Source organism: Hipposideros armiger, unplaced genomic scaffold, assembly GCF_001890085.2.
Source record: "Hipposideros armiger isolate ML-2016 unplaced genomic scaffold, ASM189008v1 scaffold_158, whole genome shotgun sequence".
Classification (NCBI taxonomy): domain Eukaryota; kingdom Metazoa; phylum Chordata; class Mammalia; order Chiroptera; family Hipposideridae; genus Hipposideros; species Hipposideros armiger.
In genome coordinates, this window is record NW_017731508.1 from 2,536,921 (window position 1) to 2,561,788 (window position 24,868).

The window sequence follows — 24,868 nt, forward strand, 5'->3', positions numbered from 1 at the left end:
TAACACAAAATAGATTTTAAGCCCAAAATACTACTAGAGTTGAAGAGGGACAATTTAAATAACAGATACTTAACTCATCAGGAAAATTCAACAATTCTAGATTTGTATGCACCTAACAACTTAGCTTCAAAATATATGAAGCAAAAATTGACAGAAATATAAGAAGAAATAAACAAATCCATAATCATAGTAGGAAAATTGAGCCTACTTTTGTCTGTTACTAACAGATCAAGTAAACAAAATCAGTAAGGTTGTAGTAGATTGGAATAGCACAACTAGAAAACCCAGTTTAAAGCAAGTACAAAGAATACTATTCAAAAGTAGAGAAGACGTTCTTCAAAGGCACACATAAATGGAACCACAATTGATCATACAGTGGTCTATGAAGCAAGTTCCAGCAATTTTCAAAGGGTTAAAACCTATACAGAGCACTAGTAGTTAAATTAGATATGAAAAATGAAAAGCTAAGTAGAAAATTCCATATGTTGGGGATTTAAGAAATATATTTAGTGGACTTTATTTCTGGGTATAATGGAACTGCTATTGATAACAATTCTCTTCAAATACACCTGTAAAACCTGGATAAAAAAATAGTAACGATAAGTGAATATAATTCAACTGCTGTGGGTGAGAGAATTATTAGTGATTTGTTGGTTGGCTTTTCTTTGTGTTTATATTTATTTTCCCAGTTTTCTAAATGCAGTAAGAATTACTTTTATAAAATTCAACAAGAATTGCCTTTTTACTTAGAGACCATAAACTGGTGTTACAAATAAAATGTCATTAATTTTTTCCATCATTTGCATCTCAATCAGTAGTTACAATAGCACAATTATTCTCTTGTGAGGGTCTTTCACTCTTTGTACATTCTCATATGTATCCTTTGACACACCACTTTCACTTCCAGAAATATATTGCTCCAAACATATTCACACGTATTTCCAAAGATAAATATACAAGAATATAGTGTGTACAGATGTACACCCTGAAGTAGTTGTTCATAGAACACTGGACACAACTTCAGTGACCACTGCTAGGGGACAGTGAAACAAGCCATGCTACATCGGTACAATGGAATGTCATCCAGGTGCTACCAGAGAATGAGAGACCTATATGCTGGTATCCCATATGTCTATAGTTAAATATCTTGGGTTACAAGTGGCAGAAACCAATTCAGAAGGAGTCAAGCAAAAATGAAATGAACTGGAACAATGTGAGTTGGTCCCCAGAATGGCCGGGAGGCTGGCGAGCAGAAGAGGGCTGGCAACTGCAGCCCACTCAGCCTCAGGTCTCCCTCCATCGCCTTGTCTGGGGGTGTGCAGTGCCCTTCAAATGGGGCTTCAATCCTTGAGTCATTGAGGGGGAGGGAGCTTGGGTCACATACCTAACTCTGGACTACCCCAGGACAAGGGACATGATTTCCATCCTCACAAGGAGTATGCAAAATGAGACAGAGGTGCTTCCCCCAAATAAAATCAGGGTACTACTTGAATGGGAGGAAGAATGCTATGAAGTTAAAAAAAGCCCTCTGCATACTGCTACAGAAATAATACAAATCACAAAAGCAGATACACAGTAAATCGTCCTTTCTGTTTTAAAGAATGAGAGAATGTATTACATGTATACATATAGAACGTATTCTTAAAAAACACCAAAACACTAGGAAGAACTTAAAATCGGTGTCCCCCTTAGGCCCCCAGTTCCATGAGGGCAAGAACTGTGTCTGTCCCCATCACTTTGTATTTATTTCCACACAGGAGGCATACAATAAACAGCTGCAGAGTGAATAAAATAATGTAATTCTGAGGAGGAGAAAAAGGGAGACTTTTTATATGTTAATTTTTCATCAAGTGCTATAGTTCTTTTGCAATTCGAAAAAGGGGATAAAAAGAATTAGTAATTACGTGTGTGTGTGTGTGTGTGTGTGTGTGTGTGTTTGTGTGTGTTTAAATTTGAAAATTCCATACTATAGAAAGTTTGGGAATCCTTGTTACAAATGATCTGCCTCCCCCTCCCGTAGAAACATCTGACTGTGTACTTACACACTTACACAGAGAGAGTCAAGCAGGAAAGTCCTCATTGGTCCAGTGGAACAAGCCAGCTTCAGCAAGTGAAGCTCGCCCACCCCCATCCCCTGCACACACACACACACTGCATGCAACTCAACTACTCCAGGGCCTCAGGAACTGTGGAAAGAGAAATAGTCAGGGGGTATTTGGTCATCACTCTGGGGCTCCAGCTATTTAGGAGTCTGTACCGATAGCAAAAACATTGCAAAGTGTCTAAATAATTTGAATGCTATTAGTACAGAGACCCTGAAAAGAGGAAAACAACAACAGCTTTATGACAGAAGGCTGACAATAGAACAGAATTGTGTGGGCTGAGATTGTAAAAGCAAACAATGGTGATATTGTCCTTCCAGTGTTGTTGTGTAATGCTGTAATTTATGGATGAAGTTGAATTTCAAACAAAATAAACAGACTTGAATTTGTTAGCTAATACAGTGATCACAGAACATTCTGTTACATGAAAAGAGAAAGGGGAATGTTTTATATACCCCTGCTATTTGCTAAACAGAAATGTGTTTTATATTTGGCATAAAGTCTTGCTTCCCATTGTTTTTGCTAGCTTTTTGAGAATATTTTTTTTCATTTAATTTGAAAACAGATAAAATATGTGGATATAAGGGAGATACAGAATATATACACTATATATATAAAATATATATAAGTATATATATATATATATAAATATATATAAACTATACAATCATGTTATAGTTCTAGAAGTTAAAAAAAAAAAGACAGTATATTTCACCAGCCAGAGAAAACGCTCTGTGAACATTCTTTTCTTTGAAAGTGTAGTGCTTCTCTAATCACAGATACTAAGGTCATGATGTGATGGCACAAACAACAGCTTCTCTATCACAACTAGTTTATGATGTTATGTAGTAAGAATTTGCTTTCAGTTACACTTATGAAAGAGGAACCGCTTCTCTGTACACTATAAAAAGCAGGTCTGCATTTCAGTAAGTATTATTAATGATAAATTATTACTATTATGAAATTTTTGAATTAACCTTATTGTACTGGACGGAGGACAAATGATACATCTCATACCTCAATGCTGAGAGTGGTGCCAATATGTAGTCAGCAATCAGTAGAACTTTGTTGAATGAGTAAATATTTGATTCTTGTAGGGCAAGGCATTGTTCTAAGATGAGGATACATTTGTCAAGACAAAACTAAGTCTGAGACAAAATTAACAAAGACTATTCATAAGCTTGTGAAGGTGCCTGCTGGCTGTCACTTTAATTTAAGCAGGAGTTCAAGGGTGTTAGAAAGGAGAGTAAGTTGTGTAGAGTGAAAAAGGAAAGGCGGAAACAGCACCTGATTGGCAAGGGTTCTATTGAGGTGGGAGTTTTAGAAGCCAGGAGAGCTTTCTACAGGTACATCTGGCAGTTCTTGGTTGGCTGCCAAGGGGCAAGCAAGCAATTTGGGGACATTGTTGAATGAATGTGGGCGGAAGGTGTTCTGTGGCCAGCCATTTCCTGGAACACATGGTATTCAACGTGTGCATTTTTCACGGTCAAAAGGTCACAACAGTCCTTTAGGAGAAGCTGCCTACCACCTGGGTCCTATTTCTTTCTCAAAAAAGAAAAAGAAACACTCCCCTCTCCTCCCAAAAAATTTCTATCTCTAAATTGGCCAAAAAAACCTCCTAGAAAAATATCTAAAAATAAATAAAATAATATCTTAAATTTAAAACAAAAAATACCATGATCACCCCCAAATCCTAAATGCAATAAAAATAAAGGAGTGATATAACTTCAAGTGCTCATGAGAATTCATCTGATTAAAATAAACCTGCATTTTTATATTCAAGTCTTATTTAATCATAGATGTGGTCTCAGAACAAGTTCAATATTTTAGTAAAATTTGGGTGATATCAGTGAAACATTTCCCTGAAGATTCAAGAGCAAGCTTTTTATAGGTGTTATTCTGTTTACTGTACAAAATAGCCACCTTAGAAAAAGCTTGTAAAGTTATTTGAAAGTTAACTGCGAGGACTCACAACCTTTCTAATGGCCTTGTCTTTATTTATTAATTTATGAAGCTGCCATCAGGGGATAGTATTAGTGACCATGGGAAATCTCAAGAAATTAAATAGACCTTTGGCTTCATGCCCAGAAAAAATGTCAGTCCAGCTCAGAAAACCAGGCAAAAGATAAAAAAGATTCCATTATATCTATAACACAATCTTCTTATGGCTTTAGTACAAGTTTCTTCTCTGCTAACAGAAGTCCCTGCAGAAGGTTTAAACAATCTCAACAATTTCATTATGTGAGCATAACTAAATCCAATAATGTAAAAAGGCCTAGAGAGCCTTCCCATATGCTCAATTCCATACCCTTTCTTTCTCTGGGAAGTCAAAGAACTTGGCTCACTGGAAACTGATTCTACTCTGATTGCCCAGAGCACAAATCTTACTTTGTTGACATCAATGCAGCTCTCCTGAGGACACACAAAGAAGAGAAGAAGCCATTAGAATTTCTCGTGACCCTGCTCTGAGCCAAATCCAGCTTCTCTTAAATGAATGAAAATGCTTGTTATATGGCCCAAGAAGCTACTTTGTCCATTTGAAAATTAATTAGACCGTAGCCAGATGAACAACCATAAGACGCTTTCACAGTGTTCTCAGATGGATGACCCTGGCTAAGTTCCCAATTTTAACAAGTTTACCCTTAAGCAAAAACATGGCCTTTTGGCTCAGCTGTGGCCTACAATTACAATGCTTTCTTGAGTTGTAGCCAGCTGCTGGGCACAACCCCACCAGAAAAGTAAGTTAGGAAGAGAGTGTGTAGTTAAGATCTTTACATGCAATTGTAATAGAAGATATTCTTGCAGGAGATTTTTTGTCTCAAGGAACCAATTTAGTTACCCATTTCACAGCTGGACTTAAAGAAAATTATGTCAGATTCTGTCCCCGTGCTTTTTATCAACAGTTTCAGTGTTCTCACCCTCTACCCAAACAGCTAAAACTTTCACAGAACACCCAACAAGTATCCAAAACTGTAGATGGTGTCAATTCCTATCTTCTGTATTTTCTCTTCATTTAGAGGAGAACTGACAGCAGGGATCATTTTCACAAGGTGGATTGACCAACAAAAAACTGTGAAGAGGTAACATAGACTCACAAGCTGGCTATGAACTCCTAGAATAAGCATCAAATATTAAACAGAAAGCCCCATCTGACAAATATGCAAACGAGACTCATCAAAGGCAAATTAAAGTGCTGACTATAAAAAAAACAAATCAATAATAATAATAGCAATTTGTGAATAAGTGAGTGAATGAATGAATAAAGGGCATATTCAGAAGTTTTTTGGGCGGTTGAGAGAGGCAAGGGGTCATAATAGCAGGAGTTATCTCTTGTGAGCATATTCTTCAGAACTGTTGCGTTTGCAACAACTTTAAAGAAATACCATGAATATGAAAGTTAAGACTCTGATGAAAAGGCAACTTTTGAAGCAGAGTGAAATACACAATTGAAACTTCAGAAGTCAGCCCGTAAGTCAGGTAGAAAGGTGGTAGAGGGCTATTTTGGGTATTTGTGCATTTGCTTACCTACCAGTCGTGCAAACCATGCTCCCCCTCCTCCCCGCCTTGCACTCACCCCCTCCACAGCTTCTGTTCCCCCAGGTTAGAACCTGGCTGCAGCGCTGCACACACCTAACAAGTTTGGGGCTGAACAAACCAACACCTCCTCAGTCATATCTCAATTTTCTGTCACTCCTTGTGACCTTAAATGCCCCCCAGGAGAATTCCATAAATGGACTAGGATCCAAAGGAAAGAAATAGATTGAACTTAGGTAGAAAAGTGAGAGTGTCTTTTAAATGCCAATAGGCATTGCCTTTGGCATAACAAAGGAGTTAAAACATAATTAAGATCTGAAGGCTGATTACAGAAATGCGTATGATTATTTTTATTATTTTTTCTCCTTCTATCTTTGTGATAGGATGTGATCAACCTTTTCCATGCTCCGTTGCTTAGTAGCAGACAGTCAGAGTTTTAATTATATACTAAAATAAGCTAAAGAACAGAAAACCGCTTTATGTCTACTACATATATATCAAGAAAGGCATGTGACAGCATCTAAATTGCTTTAGTGCCTGATAAAGAGTTCCTCCGGTAGGGTTGTCATCAAAAGATCATGAGCGAAGTAGGAAAGTATTATTAATAAAGCTGCTACTCTATTTATACGTCCTCCATTGTTTGTGATTCCTTGTTAGAAGCTGGAAATGAATTTTTATCTACCACTAATTTCATCAAGGTTTTTTTTTTTTGAGTCAGAGAAAAAAATTTAAAAAAAAGAAAAACTTTTGTTAATTCTACTGCCAACCCTAGTCCTCCAAATAGAATTCTTTTCACTCCTGCAGATCTGCAATTCCCAAAATATTATATCTCACAATGAAAAATTAAAGAATTAATTCATTCATTCTTTCAACATCCACCAGCGTCACGTTCCAGCAGCACACCCCAGAGGCATTCTCTGCCCTTATAGAGACTTGATTTTAAGGGAGGAAAAGATAATAAATAAGCAAAAGAATGAAAGATAATCACAAACCATAATAAGGGTTATAAAAGAAATAGAGCATATTACTTAGGATTAGGTTTAGCTGCAAGTGACAGAGGATTCAAAATCATTTGGCTTTAACCAAGGCTGTGATTCAGCCAGTATGAATTGGGGGAACTACCACAATTTTTTTGTTTTAATTTTTATTTTATTGGGAAACAGTGTGTTTTTCCAGGACCCAGCAGCTCCAAGTCAAGTAGTTGTTTCAATCTAGTTGTGGAGGACGCAACTCAGTGGCTCATGTGGGGATCGAACTGGAAACCTTGGTGTTATAAGCACTGTGCTCTAACCAACTGAGCTAACTGGCCGCCCCTACGACAATTTTTTAAAACTGGCATTTATTTTGATTCATCAGTGCTCTGTTTTCTTTGGTTGGTTCAGATTAATATGCTGGACAAGTTGATATATATGTTGAATATTGATTGTGGCTTAAAAAGTTTATTTCTCTTTTTCTATCACATTAGAGAAGACTTCTCAGAACGGGTAAGGCAGCTTCATGAATTCATCAAGGACCCAGGTTCCTTGTTCTCCATTCTCAGCACATGGTTTCCGCCTCATGGTCCAAGATGACTACTGGGGTTCCAGCCATTACACCTTTAAGAAAGACTCAGGTGACAAGAGAGCCACACCTTCTTCCATTAAGGATAATTTAGTATTGATTTCAGCAGCCAGAATGTAGTCCTTGGCTGCAAGAGAAGCTGGGATACGGAGCCTTCAATGTAGGTGGTCATATGACCACCTGGGAATTAAGCAGCCATTCTATTACTAAGGAAAAAGGGAGAACAGGGAGATAGGTAGTAGACGTTGCCACCCGGGGTGACATGACAGAGAGTAACTGACACAGAGGGGACTGCTAACATGGGGTACTCAAAGGCCTTCTCAAGAGGTAACAATGGAGCTGAGGCCTAAGGGATGCAAGTGAGCTTCCTATGTAAACTGGAGGAAGAGGACTCCAAGCAGAAAGAATGTCTTATTTCTAAATAGATTGACTTCTGCTCACAGGATGATTTTGATCTCATTTTATAAGTAATATTATGAAATTATTAAGCTTTCCTGGGTTGGATGATACTCTGTTCTCTTCCCTAATTCTCAGTCCTCCAAATCTCAAAGCATGTTACATTATGGAAATTTTTGATTTATTGAAAAAGTCAATTACTGTCACTCTGTAATTTTGAACTTGGTAGGAAGATGGTTGAGAAAATATTTAATAGCATAATACTGTTTGATATATTTTTTAGGGGTGTGTCTGTTAGGGGGAGGTAGCCAAACGAAATAAAGTGTACATCTAGTATGTCTTAGAAACCACCATGAGTGGTGTAAATAACATGCTAGTTTCAGACAAAACTACTTACAACATAGGGTATTAAATCACAACTCACATTACAATAACATGATTTGGTTTGGTGTTCACTGGAATAGAAGCATTCATATGTAACTAATGTAATGTTTTGTGTGAATGTCACATTAGTTATGCATTTGTTATATGATTTTTGTGGGTGCCAGAAAGTAATTCATTGAAATAAATTAAAGAACCTCGTGGCATTAAAGCCTAAAGCCTAAAGGCCAAGGGGCATTTGCCTTCCTGAAGCCTCTCCATGCTGTGATTAAGGTGACATTATATCCAGTGCATTTTCTTCTTTTTTTTATGTAAACAAAACATTATTTATTAAACAAACATTTATTCAATACCTACTAACAGTCAGGCAGTATGTCAGGCACAGAGGCAACAGTGACAATAAAGGTGTGCCCTGCCCTCAAGGGGCTGACAGTCCAAGAAACAGACGAGTGAACAGGTGAATACACGTGGGAGTGTGTCATGGGAGCACAGGTTTTCACCAGTTCCTCTGACATTTATCCCTTCTCTGGTTCCAAAACCAAGGGATTGGTGCTCTATTTTTGTCTTGAACTGGTTGGTTTAAACTGTGGAATTTTTTAAATTTCTAGAGATTAAAGAAAAGCACCTTGAATTATGGAGGACAGAGAAATAGTATTTCCTAGAGAGCAAGAGCTTCCTGTCAGCACGGTCACTTCCAGGGTTTTCAAGTTCTTTGGCACACTTTTTCTTTGTTATCTGTTTTTTCCTTTTCGTTCTCTCTGTCTCTCTCTCCTCCACTTCTTTGTCTAGAGACCTGGGTAGTTCCCAAAGGAAAAGTGCTTTATAGATTCTACGGGTGATTTTATAGGTAAAGACAGAAAATGATTATTTTACCTTCCAGTTTCGTACCAAAAAGATGAATAAACTTTCACAGCAGGTATTGAAAACGCAGATAATTTTAATTCCATTGCATTTTTCAGCATTCTCGATCGTAATCCTCTGACAACTATTGAAGATTCGTATCTGTTAAAATTGCCAGCACTGAGATATTTGTAAGTATTGCCACCATTGTCTGGCTCATGAGATGATTTCTGCTCTTTTTTTACTTTCATCAAAGATTAAGTATTTTGCATTTTGGCTAAAACGTCATAATTTAAATTTTATCTGGGTTATTGAATAAGAGTTACTGGCACAGAAAATGATTAGGAAAGAATGTACATGGGCAAGACAGCCAGCAGAGCAGGGAGCAGTGTGGAAGAACACATACGGATACGGAACGTGTAGATGCATATGTAGAAACACCATTTACCCCAGTACGCAGAGAGGAGTAGTTGCACGTTATATACAGAGGGTGTCGAACAAAAAGGATACACATTTTAAGAAAGGAAAAAACTGTATTAAAATGGTAATACTCAATATATACCGATAACAAAAGATGAATACAAGTCATGTGTATACATTTTTTTGGCACCTCCAGTATATTTTATTTTTTAATTTTATTTTATTTTTATTGTGAAATATTTTTTAATTAGTTTCAGCTGTACAACACAGTGCAATAGTTATACTTTTTACCCCTCAAAGTGACAACCCACCTCCCCCAATCCGTCACCTCACTCCCCCCATATCATATATATCTATTAAAATTCCCTTTACTCCACTCCCACACTATACTCCACATCCCGTGACTATATATATATATATATATATATATTCAATTATAGTTGACATACAATATTATACAACATCAGCTTCAGGTGTACAGTGCAGTGATCAAGCCTCTACCCATGAAGTGGTCTCACTAACAAGACATGTGACCATCTGACACCCTACAAAATATTTACAACATTATTAATTATATTCCCCGAATTGTCTTTCATATCCCTGTGGCAATATTGTAGTTACCTATTTATGCTGTCTAATCCCTTCCCCTTCTCCCTCATCCCCCCCCCCCCTCCCAACTAGCAACCATCAGTTGTTCCTCTATATCTCTGAGACTATTTCTGTTTACTTTTCTCGTTCATTCAGTTTTTTAGATTCCACATATAAGTGAGATCGTATGGTATTTGTCTTTCTCTGACTGACTTATTTCACTTAACATAACATCCTTTAGGTCCATCCATATCATTGCAAATGGTACGATTTCATTCTTCTTTATAGCAGGGTAATACTCCACTGTATAAATGTACCACAGTTTCTTAATCCAGTCATCTACCAATGGGCATTTCAGTTGTTTCCAAGTCTTGGCTATTAAGCGCTGCAATAAACATAAGGATGCATATAGTTTTTTGAATTAGCGTCTTGGGTTTCTCTGGATAGATACACAAGAGTGAAATTTCTGGGTCATACGGTAGTTCCACTTCCAGGGCCTGCAGGACAGCTCTGCCACAGTCAACACAGGGCATGTATCTCTGTGCCCCAGAAGGCTGCTTCAGCACTTACTCTTTACTAGCCAGTAGGAAGTAGGAAATGCAGGGCTGCTCACATCTATTATCCAGAATTTAATGATATGATCCCACCTAGTTGCAAGGGAGTCTGGAAAAAAAGAAAGCCTGCAATGTGGCTATGTGCTGAGCTAAGATTCAGAGCGTTCTATTACTAGAAGAAGAAGAGAAAACATGATTATCTATCTACGTCACAGTTCATGTGTCAGAGAAACTATGGCCCAAATCTGACCAACCTCCTGTTTCTGAACAGCCCATGAGCTATGAGTGGCTTTCACAGATGAACATTTACAATTAATCTGATGCTAGAGAACACTAACTTTGAAGCCCAACCAAGCAAAAGGTTATTCGCTCCCCAAAAGGAATTCCATTCTTCTCATGAGTAAATCTGTGATACACAAAAGGTACTCAATTATTATTATACTTTGAATCTCATCACTGAAAGATTTGTGGAAATTTGTTCTCTCTCTTGTTATACAAGTACTGACATAACATCCTTGATTTTGCCTCTCAGCCTACTAAGCCTACAGTGTTTACTATCTGGTTCTTTACAGAGAAGTTTGCTGACTCCTGTCACAGTCTGAGATGCACTAAATTAGTGGAATTCCTGCAACGTGTAGAAAGAAGACTGGCTTACAAGTGGCAAAGCAAAACAAAACCTCATGACCCCCAAAATCTGGCCTGTGTTTCTAATTATAGTAAGACTTCTTTAACCAAGTCACAAATCCAGCAACTTCTATTAGCCAAAGACCAGTGGAACAACAAGAAAGTGGGGGAGAAAAAAGTTTCTGCACAGTCCGAATCACAGCACTGTTTATACACTGCACATGCAGAAGGATGCCCAGACCTTCACACAGGGCACATCTTTCTTGTGCAAGACACAACTGTGTTGAGAGAGATCCAAGATGGCAGAGTAGATACACGCTGTGCCTGCCTCATCCCATGAACACATTAAAATTACAACTAAATTATATTGGGTTGTCAGAAAAGTCATGACGTACTTTGCCTATGTTTTTCAAAGGTCATTTATTTATGTAAAGAACAAAGATCAATCAATGATATACTGCCCATTTTGTTCGATAACCTTTTGCCATCTTTCGGTGAGCTTCATAATTCCTCGTTCATAGAAGGACCTGTCTTTATTGGCGAAAAACAAGGTGCTGATTTCCAGCCTCATCTGAATTGAACGTTTTACCACGCAAGGAGTTTTGAAGAGAACAAAACAAGTGAAAGTCTGATGGTGCAAGGTCAGACGAGTATGGTGTGTGTGCAACACATCCCATCCAAACTCCAATAATTTTTGATGGGTGATCAAACTTGTGTGTGCTCTCGCATTGTCACGATAGAGCACAACTCCTTTACAATTAACAAGCTCTGGACGTTCCTGGATGATGGATTCGTTCAAACTGTCCAATTGCCGACAGTACACATTCAAATTGATTGTTTGGTTCCTTGGTAGGAGCTCAAAAAACACGACAAAAAAATCCCACCGCACTGAGAGCAAAACCTTCCTCTGATGAATGTCTGCTTTCGATGTCGTTTGAGGCAAATCATCACGTTGGGACCGAGACCATTTGTGCACCACATTGTTGTAAACAATCCACTTCTCATCACCAGTTATCAGTTGCTTCAGAAAAGGATCATTTTTTGGGCCGCCTGAGTGGCACATTGATTAAGAGTTGGCTTGGGATGCCAGCTCTGAGCAGCAGGTCCCCAGTTCAGATCCTACATTAGGGCCAGTGATGGTGCGCCCTCTACAGCTAAGATGGTGAACAACAGCTCAACCTAGAGCTGGGCTGTCATGAGTTGCAGGTGACAGCATAGGCTGCAGTGGGCTTCCGTAAGCTACTGTGAGTGGCCGGCAGCCGATGTGAGTTGCCAAGAGCCGCCATGAGCGGCTGCCCAATGGCCAGCGACCGATCTGCCTCACCTGGGAAGAGCACAATGATGATGCCAACTTGGGCCAGTGAAGCAACGTCCTCCACAACTAGACTGAAGAACAAAAGGACAGCAACTTGTCTGTTCCCCTTCCCCTATTCCCCAACGCTGTTCCCCTCCCCCAATCCCCAATAAAATCTTTAAAAAACAAAACAAAAAAAGGATCGTTTTTTTCACGTTTAATGAGCATATTGCAGATATTTATACGCGCCGTCAAATGAACTTCTTTGACCTTGCTTACATATCCCAGCTTCTTCAGGTGGTCGTGAACGCTTGAATGATGGATGGTCAATGTTTGTGCAATCTCTCGTGTCATGTAACATGGGTGTGACTTGACCAATGCCTTTATTTGGTTGTTTTCAATCTCGGTGGGCCTCCCTGACAGAGGAGCGTCGTTGAGATCAAAATCAGCAGCACGGAATTTCATCAACCATTGTTGGCACTGACGTTCTTGGAGAGCATTGTCACCATAAACTATATACAGCTTTTCACAAGCTTGACGCGTGTTCTTTCCTTTATGAAAGTAAAACAGTAAAATATGGCAAAAATGCACAGTTTGGCCTTCCATCTTCAACTTGTTGTAAAATCTCCAAAACTCAACCAAATCGCTCAATGATTTTTTTAGAATGAAGCTAGAACTGTCAGCTGTCAAATGACATAGCAATAACATAGATGCAAATGACTCTAGTACTTTAAAAAATGAACTAGTGCCATCTGTTGCAAACATGCGTCATGGCTTTTCCGACAACCCAATAGAGCTATCAACCTGTCTGAAGTCTGGCTGAACAGAAGTTTTATAACTAAGGATATAAAAAAGAAGCCATGTTAATACTGGTAGGAGAGGTGTAGATGCAAAACGGGCTGGTCTCAAACCTCCATGTGGCGGTTGAGAATAAGAAGGGATATCTTGGCTGCAGAGGTGCCCCATGGAGGAGCAAGGGACCCCAGCCCCACACCAGACTCCCCAGCCCAGAATACTGGTGATGGGAAGAGGAGTCCCCACAACATCTGGTTGTGAAAAACAGTGGGGATTCTGACCATCTGGGTGGAATGGAAGGTGCCAGGAAACCCATGTGTCCTCTTAAAGGGCCTATGCACAGACTCTCTCCCAGGCACTCACCCTGGGCAAAGAGACAGTGACTTGGAGGGGGGGTGTCAGAGACATATAGAGGGTAGACCGAGGTGTGTGTGTGGCTTCTGGTGAGGACTGGAAGGTAGTCGCCGTTTTCCCTGTGTGGGGTCCTTCTCCCATGCAGCCGGCGGGTGGGCTCCATCTTTCCTGTGTTGAGACCTCCCCAACAGGCCAAATCTGAATCTGATTGGTCGGGTGAGCTCTGCGCTCCAATCTGCCGATTTTTCTGGGACCCCAGCATACCCAACTTGCATATAGAATAAGACTTTATCAGCAGCCGAACCTCATGGAGCCGTCAACTGGCAGCAGGCCTCAGCATGTCCTGGCTTTTTACAGAGTGACCCTGGACCCAGTACTGGAGGCAGCCTTCCTCGCTTCACAGTGTGGCCTCTCCCATATTTCCTTCCAGATACAGCACAGGCAGCGACCAACTGTAGATTGCTATGTAGCTCCTACCAGACAGTTCCCAACCAGTCACAGGCAATGGGTGACCTGGGCCTGCACCGGAGTCCCTCCCAAGAAGCCCCAGAACCAACATATTTGGAGGTTGGCTTAGGACCATAGCAGAGCACCACCCAATTAGCCCCACAAGTGGCACACACAAAGGGTGGTTTCAGCGGGCACCAGAGCCTGCTGGGGTGAATCCTGCTCCATGTGATAAGTCCCATACACAGCAGCCTATAAGCTGTAGATGTGGCCAAGCCCCACAGCCAGTCAGCCTGAGGGTCAATCCCACCTACTGACATGCCAGTAGCAGTTAAGGCTCAACTCTAACAGTAGGGCACACATGACCTACACAAGGGGCACTCCTGGAGCACCCAGCACAGGTGACCAGGGAGACTGTGCCAGGGCCCCATAGGGCACCTACTATATAAGGCAACCTGGCAAGAGTGCGAGACGTAGCAAATCTATCTAATATGTAGAACAAGCAAAGAGGCAGCCACAATGAGGAAACAAAGAAACACATCCCAAATGAAACAACAGGAAAAAACTTTAGAAAAAGAACTAAACATAATGGAGGCAAGCAATCTACCAGATACAGAGTTCAAAACCATGGTTATAGGGATGCTCAAGGAACTTAGAAAGAACTTCAATGAAGAAATAGCAAGCATGAAAAAGGATATAGACACCATAAAAAAGAACCAGTCAGAGGTGAAGAATACAATAACTGAAATGAAGAATGCACTAGAAGGAATCACCAGCAGACTAGATGAAGCAGGGGATGAAATCAGTGATTTGAAAGACAAGGTAGCAGAAAACACCCAATTGGAACAGCAAGAAGACAAAAGAATACAAAAAAATGAGGATAGTTTAAGAGACCTCTGGGACAACATCAAGCATAACAACATTCACATCATAGTGGTATCAGAAGGAGAAGAGAGAAACCAAGGGATTGAGAATGTATTTGGAGAAATAATGACTGAAAACTTTCCTAACCTGGGGAAAGAAATAGACATACAAGCCCAGGAAGCACAGAGAGTCCCAAACAAGATGAACCCAAACAGGCCCACACCAAGACACATATTTTAAATGGCTAAAGTGAAACACAAAGAGAGAATCTTAAAAGCAGCAAGAAAAAGGCAACTAGTAATTTATAAGGAGCTCCCAGAAGATTGTCTGCTGATGGGTCTCAACAAAAACTTTTCCAGCCAGAAGGAATTGGCACAAAATATTCAATGTGGTGAAAAGCAAGGGCCTACAACCAAGATTACTCTAGTCTGCAAGGCTATCATTTAAAATCAAAGGACAGAGGGCCGGCCGAGTGGCTCGTTGGTTAAGAGTTGGCTTGGGAACACGAGCTCTGAGCAGCAGGTCCGCCAGTTTGGATCAAACATGGGCCAGTGACGCTACGCCCTCAATAGCTAAGATGTGGAACAACAGCTCAACCAGGCGCTGGGCTGCCGTGAGTCGCCGGCGATGGCGTAGGCTGCAGTGGGGCTGCAGTGGGCTGCCATAAACTATCGTGAGCAGCCAGCAGCCAGTGTGAGCAGCCAGCAGCCGCCGTGAGCTGCCATGAGCCACTGTGAGCAGCCGTCCCAGGCCGGCGACCGATCTGCCTCACCCGGGAAGAGCACAATGATAATACCAACATGGGCCAGTGAAGCAATGTCCTCCACAACTAGACTGAAGAACAAAAGGACAGCAAGTTGTCTGTTCCCCTTCCCCAATTTCCGAACGCTGTTCCCTCCCCCAATTGCCCAAAAAAATTAAAAAAAAAACCCAAAACAAATCAATGGATAAAGAGTTTCCCAGACAAGAAAAAGCTACAGGATTCATCACCACCAAATCAGTATTACCAAATATATAAAGCATGTTAGAGGGACTTCTTCAAGGTGTGGGGGGGGGGGAAGATAAAAAAACAGGAATCATAAAATGCAGTAATAACACATCTGTCTACAATTACTTTCAATGTAAATAAATTAAATACTGCAATTGAAAACAGGGTGGCTGAATGAGTAAGAAAACAAAACCCTTACATATGCTGCCTACAAGAGATTCACTTCAGATTGAAAGACACACACAAGACAGAAAATGAAGGAATGGAAAAAGTTATTTCATGAAAATGGAAATAATAATAATAATAAAAAGCTGAAGTAGCAATACTTATACCAGACAAATAAACTTTAAAACAAAGGCTATAACAAGAGACATAGGACCTAGTAATCCCATTTTTTGGTATTTATACAAAGAAACCCAAAACGCTACTTTGAGGGGACATGTGCAACCGTATGTTCATTGCAGCATTGTTTACAATGGCCAAGATATGGAGGCAGCCTGGGTGTCTGTTGATGGAAGAAGGGATAAAGAAGAGGTGGTACATATTAATATATAGAATGGAATATTGCTCAGCCATGGAAGGGAATGGGTCCTTACCATTTACAGTGGCATGGATGGACCTGGAGGGTGTTGTGCTGAGTGAAGTGTATCAGACAGAGAAAGACAGATGCAATGTGATTTCACTTATATGTGGACTTTAAAGAACATAATAAACAAACATAATGGAAACATATTCAGAGAACATTTTGATGGTTGTCAGATGCGAGGGGAGTATGTGAAAAATGGGTAAGGATTAAAAAGTACAGATTGGTTGTTACAAAGTAGTCATGGGGATGTAGGGTATAGAATAAGGATATATCAATAATATCATAATAACTATGTATGGTGTCAGAAAGGTACTAGATTTATTGGGGTGATAGATGGGAGGGAGTTAGGGGACAGGGTAAAAAAAGGTGAAGGAAGTACAAATTGGTAGTTACAAAATAGTCATGGAGATGTAAAGCACAGGGAATACAACCAATGATATGGTAATATTATAACTATGTATAGTGCCAGGCAGGTACTAGACTAATCAGGTGGATCACTTCTTAAATTACATAAATGTCTAAGCACTATGCTATACACCTGAAATATAAAATAATATTATATGTTAAGTGTAATTGAAAAATTTTAAAAAGGAGGGGGGAAGCTGAAGGGAATAAGAGGTCCAAATTTCCAGGTATAAAACAAATAAGTCATGGGGATGTAATGTACAGCATAGGGAATATAGTCAATAATATTGTGATAGCGTAGTATGGTGTCAGATGGTTGCTGGACTTATCATGGTGATCACTCTTTAGGTATATAAATATTGAATAATTGTGGTGTAAACCTGAAACTGATATAATGTATGTTTGCCATATTTTAAAATAAATTTTCTTTTAAAAAGACACAGTTGTGTTAACTGTTAACAACTTAACTGAATTAACGTACAATTATATTCATTATACTCTGCTTTAAGAGGTAGACAATAGGGCCGGCCGAGTGGCGCGATAGTTGGGAGCTGGCTTGGGATGCCAGAGGGCCTCGGTTCGGATCCCACATGTGAGGGCCAGTGACCCTGCCCTCTACAGCTAAGATGCTGAACAACAGCTCAACCTGGAGCTGGGCTGCCGTGAGTCGCCGGCGACGGCGTAGGCTGCAGCCCCTGTGGCAGTGGGTTGCCATGGGCTGCCGTGTGTAGCCAGCGTGAGCGGCCAGCAGCCTCAGTGGGCGGCCGCCCGGGGGCCGGCGACTGATCTGCCTTGCCCAGGAGGAGCGCAATGATGGTGCCAACTTGGGCCAGTGGGGCGGCGTCCTCCACAACTAGACTGAAGAACAAAAGGACAGCAACTTGTCTGTTCCCCTTCCCCCAATTCCCCAATAAAAATATTAAAAAAAAATAAGAGGTAGAAAATAATATGCTTGAGAAAGTCTATCATCAAAAATACTGAACAGAAAATTTTGGCTATTTAAACACAGAAGTTACTTGTTATTTATTTCATATGCAACTTTGATTCTCCTAAGAACTCATGTAAATAAGATGTGATGATATGTTTGTAATTAGATATTTCTAGTCCTAGCAAACAGATTCTTTTAACCTAGTACTCATTTCCAATCTTATTTGTTTTTATTTTTTATTTTAATAAGATTGTGTTCCTATTGACAATATTGTGGCAAAACTTCTCAGTCCTTGTCTACTGATGACAAATATGATTGTTTTATATGTAAATGACAGGAGAGCAGTTCAAATTGGTTTTTTGGACAGCAGAAGGGGAGAAGAGGGGGAGCATATGTTTAATGTAGCTTTTGTGGGTCAGCCTATGACCAATTGATAACTGAACTTTGGAGATATAACCTGGTCTGTTAGGATTTTCCTGCATTAAAAAAGGAATGATTGACAAGACTTTGTAAATTCTGAATACCATACAATTCCTCCTAACTTCTTTTCACCAAAACGCAATGAGCAGGACCTGCAGTTGTAAGCCACCTGTGCTGTAGCTTCGATATGAACCCTACTTCCCAAACGTCAGGTGCCTGTATTGGAAGGTGGGAGACATGCAGTATAAAGGACCTCTTTTGTTAACCACTCGTAGAAAAGGTACAATAATGTGAGCATAACAGAAATGAAAACATCAATTACTTTTTGAGCTCAGGAATAATATTTTAATGGCAATAGTCTCCTTAACCAGCACCTTATATTTTCACTGGAAATGAAAATCTAAGCTTATTAAGAAATAATCATTTTTAATACAATGGTTTTTACCTACAGAATAAACAAGTGTAAGCATACTTACCTTAGGAAGACAGAAGAAATTATCAACTCTATATAAATTTCTGCAAACTCTTCAGAATTTCCCAAACTATGTTCTTTGGAACCATTAACAGATGTTTTACACACACACACTCTATGGTCAAATAAGATTGGGAAACGTTATTGACTATTCCCAGTCCTAAACACTCTCAATTCACAGTAGCATATTTCAGAATGTATGTCTTGCAGTAGAGATACCTGTTCAAATGTATTTAATCCAGCATTTCCCAAAGTTAATTTCCTCAAAAGTAACTACAGCATTTGGCCTCCTAGTCCTGCTTCCAATCCCCCATTCTGCAAAGCAACTTTTAGTGGAACTCGTCCCATAAAGCAAAGTTTGAGAAACACTAGTTTGGTGGTTTCTATCTACACAGATTTGCTGTCTGAATAATATGTAAGGAATTCTGAGTGACAATCACACCCATTTGGATATAACTTCAATTGACTCCATAATGAGAAATTTAAAATGCAAATTGTTCAAGAGCAAACTGCCTTTACCATTTGGAAATGTTGCTGAGATTTACTTGGATTTGGGTACCGTCAGATTACTTTCCAGTGTATCTGGTATAGGAAATAGGCTCCAAAGGTCTCAAGTATTGAGCACACAATCTGAGTGGCCACATCTATATCTTATACATGAACAAGCCTGATGATTTTAATATGACAAAGGTACTCTGAACTTTTTTTTGGCACATGCCTCTTGGAAACACTGGGAGTGGAGTAGAAGTGTCTTCATTTGTATTCTGCACAAGACGTATATTACAGATTCATGCTAGTGGGGGTGAGGACACGAAGCCATTGCTATTGAGCTTCAAATGTGGCAGCAAAGATGAAGAGATGATCACCACCTCTCTAAATATAATGAAAGCCTAACTTTACAACAGTCCTTTTAAATGAGCTTTCCTCCCGCTACTTGGCTATGCATTAAATGTTGGCATACACGGAAAAATAAAAACAGTAGTTCTGCGGGTTCATTTATGTTGGCTGGGTTATGAAGATTAACTCCTCATTTGTTGGTTCTAAAGAAGTCATTGAATGTAAGTGTAACTGAAAATACAAACCTGAAAACACTTAAATATTGATAGAAAAAAGCCACATATAGTCAAGACACCATTCTTTAGATACGTAATATCAGTGTGTGTTATAAAGAAATAGTTGGTTTAATTCTTCAGGGAATACAATAGAGATTTCAGATTTGGCAAGGCATGTTTTCTGGAAATAATGTAGCATAGTAATTCTCATGGCAGAGGCACACATGCAGAGTAGACAGGTTTAGTACAATTTAAATACCTACTAGGTCACTTGCACTGAAGATTTTTAAAAATGTGATAGAGTTTATTATTAATTCTCTAAAATATTCTAATGCTCAGTCCTAGAGACAGCCAGGTCCTCTCCTCTAAAGCAGCCTGTGGCTGCTGTCACCTTGCTCATTCACATAAATATTAGTCCTATGCTAACATGCAGTATTGCTCAGAATGTGCACTATTGATGCACACAAAGATTTTAGGTGCTCCAGGAAGTAGGGTCTATTTTAATAATGAAGATGATCATGATAATAATCTAAAAACACTTACCATGTACTATGTGCTGCCAAGCAAAAATTCTAGAGTATTAATTTGAATGGTCTTCATAAGACCACTGTGTTGTAGCTCTTATTAATATCTCCAATGAACAGAAACGAAATTGAGGCACAGGGAGGCTAAGTAGCCTGCTCAACATCACACAGCTGGAAAGGGGGTGAGAGAAGATTGAAACTCAGGAAGTCTAGCTGAGGGTCCATGCTGACGTTCAGGTAATAATGCCATAACACAGAAGTACACAGAGGGGTCGCTAGGGATTCAGGATCCTTCCAGAATGTGAGGTGACCGTTAACAGACACATGCCAGGTCAGAAATTTGGGCTAACGTCCTGCTCCCGACCGCCTGAGATAACAGCTCCAACTTTCAACTCACCTGCTTTCAATGTTCCCAGAAAATTCTCTTGTTCAGACAGAAAATCTTTCTTTTACACATTTCTAAGACATCACATAATCACATTTCTGTGGGAAATTCAAATGACTCTGAAAAAGGGCTCGATTATTGTATATTACAATTTAAGGAAAAAAAAATCAAACTTAAGAAAAAGCTGACAATCAGATCAGAAGCATCATAGGGAGTTTCTTGCTCATTTTCTCGAGAGGTTAAACCAGAATATTTTTTTAAGAGGGCAGAAGTTTAAGGTCTAGCTAGGGAATAAAGACATGTTTTGTCTGACACTTCCCAAGTCAAATCCAGCATTTATCAAATGATTCTTAAGTGCTGTATTAAAAAAAAAAAAAGCCAGGAACTAGCAACCCGGGTATATTAAGATTAAGCTCTCAGTATTGTAAATTTATATTTTAAAAACCAGTATCTTTTTTGTAAATATGCACACAGGTTTCTCTGATAATTTCTCTTCTTGTAAAACCACCTCACTGAAACATTTTAAATAAAACTATATCTAAAATGAATTCTTGGCATTTGGTAGTTTAATCTCCCCGAAATTCATAGGGGAAAAAAAGCTGTATAATTATAGTTCATCAGAGTGCAATTCATACAGTAATCAAAAATGTTTAAAACCGAAAAGTAGTATCTTAGAATGGCATTTAAAACAAACAAAAAGAGTACTTACCGGCATTTAAAATTTTTTCCCACAATTTGTTATTCACTAAATCTGAAGAAAATGTGCACTACCATTTTTGATAAGGCAAACAATATTAAAAATTGGCATTAACTAAATTAAACACAATTGGCCACCACTATGTGAAAAACCAAATGCTTTAATGAGGCTATCAAGAACAACAGTTCAATTATATATTTGGATACATTAATATTTATCCATAATATACAGTGCTATGGATCATACAGAAATTAACTGGTGCATCCAACAGCAGATGACTAGATTACAGTACCAAGCGAACGCAAGAGACAGTCGTTTGTCATTTTTTTTTCAAGAAATAGGGTTTTTTAATACACTGTTGTCAACATCAACTTTCCCCCAGTGCATTTAAAAAATATTGATAAGTGCATTCCTTTGTGCTTTATTTTGTATCTTTTAACTTTCTATGTATTTTATTTGTTCTTATTGCTTTATTATTTAAAAACAACCAGAAAGAACCCTGTCATTCTGTGTATGACCAAGTTGGTTGCATGGTTTTTGGCAAAGTCAGAAGGTTTGGTTTTTCCATTACCTGACCGAGGCAGGTGGACACATTTGGCATTTTAGTTACTCCAGATGGAGGTCGATCCCCGAGTCACAATTCTGCACCCAGAGATGAGGGAGTGGTGTGGATCATTCATCACAAATAGCGAGCCGAAACCACCACCTCGTGGCTTAATTTAGTCCCTAGAAGGAACCCACACTCCATTTGGCAAAAAAGAAATAAATAAAACCACCCCCAAAGTTGCAGCATTCTCCTGGGCTTACTCATCTCCACTCCCAGAAATTGTCTCTTGAGAAGAAGGGGAAAGGGAAGCAGAGAATGGTGAGCTCAGGAGATGTGAGATCCAGGGCAGTGGTACAAGATGCCATGCTTTCTCTCAACAAAGCTTCCTATGAGGTCACTTAGCCCTGGCCATGGGCTCGTCAACCCTGCTCTGTTTTTAAGAATGCTCCAAATCAGCTAAAGAAAACTAGCATCACACCATTGCAATCGCTGACTTTTGCACCCAGCTCCCCTCCCCCCATATAAATATGAAGAGAAAACTAGACAACGCTATGATTGTATCAGTGAACACTATGGTACAATTAGCTGTTCATGCAGATTCGCATTACTACTCTAGGAAAAGAGCTATACAATCAAGGAGGTTGAAAGAATGGGAACCGATTTCCCTGCCTCCTTAAGTAATAAAGCTATGAAACTGATAGCATCATCAATGTTTCCAAGGATTTTCATTGCCCAGCGTGCATGGGAACTACGCAGCTGATTATTGTCACGTAAGCCATCCACACATACACCTGACAATCACTCCTCTCAGAACCCTCCAACACCCATCACCAATTCACATTTGACATTTAAACTCATTTTCTTTTTTTTTTTAAAAAACCCTCCTGAATAAGGTTTCCTGATGAAAGAAGTTGGCACTCTGTCACTAAAATATATTTAATATTAAAAATATCAGAAGGAAAATTGGAAGCTCTTAAATATTGTCTACATAGGCACCATGCTACATGTCCTCTTGACTACAGATACCATCTTGAAGCTTTCTCTGTTGTGGTTCAGTCAGTGCTAGCCCAAAAAAGACTACTGCTATATTAAGGCACTTCATTCTGAATGGATATGCGTTATACCACTTGCTATTCAATTGTAGGCTGCTGCTGAGAAATTCCATTCTACAGCCTGGCTCTTAACACCATGTATATCACCTGTATAAAACATCTAGGCCTGATAGAATAACACTACTGTTATTGCATAGGGTTACACAAGTAGATAATGCACAGGGAAACTAACTTTACAACATTGCTGCTTTTTAAAACATTGTTATCAAGGAACAGTAATTTGCCAATACAGTATTTCTCTCTTTAAAAAAATTCAGCAAGTTTGTTGAAATAAACCTCAATTTAAATGACCATAATGGGCGTATTAATGCTATGGTTATCATTCTCCAAGAATACTGCTATTTTTATATCACTAAAAATAAATATGTAAGTTTATTCTCCCTAGAAAGCAGGTTATAATCTATTAATAATACTACATCTTAAATGTGTGGAAAAACAGTCCCGAGTGAGGCTGTAATATACAAAATATTTGCAAAGCTCTCTTTAAACACAAGACCTTGAATAAAAGTTTTCTTTCTTGTGTGTACAAAGAATGCAGAAAACCACCAGTGAGTTGTAAAAATATTGAAAACTTGCCATTTTAAGATGCATATTCTTACAAATTAATACAAACATATTGAAAAGAACGATGATAATAAAGAATCTGTACAAATCAAATGAACAGTAAAACATAATTTAAAACTAAAAATAGTGAAGCCAATTAGAAATGTGCCCAGTTTGGTTTTCTTATCAAAAAGCAAAATTGAAGGAAAAAAAAAGTAAAACTTTCAGTGCTCCTCAATATTTTACTTTGAGAGGACATTAGTTTTCATTTCAAAATAAAATAGAGCTTATGAAAAATTGAATCATACTCATTGATGAGGAAAATGGGAACAGCACGGAGTCAACCATGAGACCCCATGTTTCAGAGCATTGGTCTGTCTCCCTTCAATTTCAGTTGCACCTAAGTAAAGTATCAGTTATGTTTACTTAATAAGACAATTGTCATGAAAATTGCTGTATTTTTTTTTCTTTTACAGAATATAGCATTTCTTTAAATAGTTTGCAGTATAAAGACTAAATACTGCTAGAAGGGTACTGTATCTTTAAGACAGTACCAATGAACACATTTACAAAATGGAAAAAATTTTGTGTAGATTTTCCTTTCTTTCCTCTCTCTGCCTTTCTGTCTCTCTCTTTCCAATTTTTCTTTCTTTTTTTTTTTTTTGGTTGTTTTACATTCTTATGATTAAACTTTACATCTACTTTCCAAGGAAGTCACAGGGGGTGACACAAACCATGTTTCCCCTGAATAAGAATGGACAGAAATTTCTCTGACGCAAAATCCTCTTGCTCAGAAAGCTAACGTCTGGGGTGAATTCAGTTCACAGATACTGTACACTTATTGTACAATACTTTGGAGGCATTTGTAGTTGTAAAATAGAATATACAAGTCTGTTTCACAAAATTCTAAAAATAAAATATATCCTGGGCTATTGATAAAGCATGAAAAAAATTTCATATTAAAGGAAAATTATCAAGAAAACCCCTGCAGGTCAATTACTAAATCTACTAATCGGGAAGAAGCAGTCTGTGAGAATGCAGAGCAGGGGGCTGTGCTAACAGGCATGCTCAGTTTCCTCCATGCTCATACTGCTCCTTCGGCTGCTTGTTTTGGAAGCTCCAGGCGACACTGACGACAGAAGGGGATCAGTGACGCCAACAGGAGAAAGAGTATCATCCATCAGGATGTCTTCCAGTTTAGATCCCATTTTCGTGGGGACACTGTAGGCTTGGCCGCTCTCGGTCCCGGGTCCGAGGTTGTTGAAGGTGATGGTGCCATCGGTGAGATCGAGGGTTGTTGTACAAGTTAGGTCTGCATGATGCTGAAGGAGGTCTTGATTGCAGTTCTCAAGAGAGGGTTCTTGCTTGATGATCCGATTCACCAAATCTGGAGAGCAGAGGCCCGTGGATGGAATAAGGGAAAGTCCATGCGCTCGAGCCTGCATTTCAAGCTCCT

General features: G+C 39.1%; 1 protein-coding gene across 16 annotated transcripts in view; it reads right to left on the reverse strand.

Annotated features, from left to right (window-relative positions):
- MITF (melanocyte inducing transcription factor) overlaps positions 1-24,868 on the reverse strand; it is a 275,417-nt gene that overhangs the window by 17,664 nt on the left and 232,885 nt on the right. For 14 of the 16 annotated variants that reach the window (XM_019651329.1, XM_019651337.1, XM_019651334.1 and 11 more), the window contains one exon: positions 21,351-24,866. The exons of 1 other annotated variant lie outside the window; for it this stretch is intronic. In XM_019651329.1, the coding sequence (XP_019506874.1) occupies positions 24,468-24,866 (399 nt within the window). In that variant the 3' untranslated portion in view covers positions 21,351-24,467. Of the gene's footprint in view, positions 1-21,350; positions 24,867-24,868 lie in introns of those variants that run through there. One more of the 16 variants, XM_019651335.1, reaches the window with a different exon arrangement.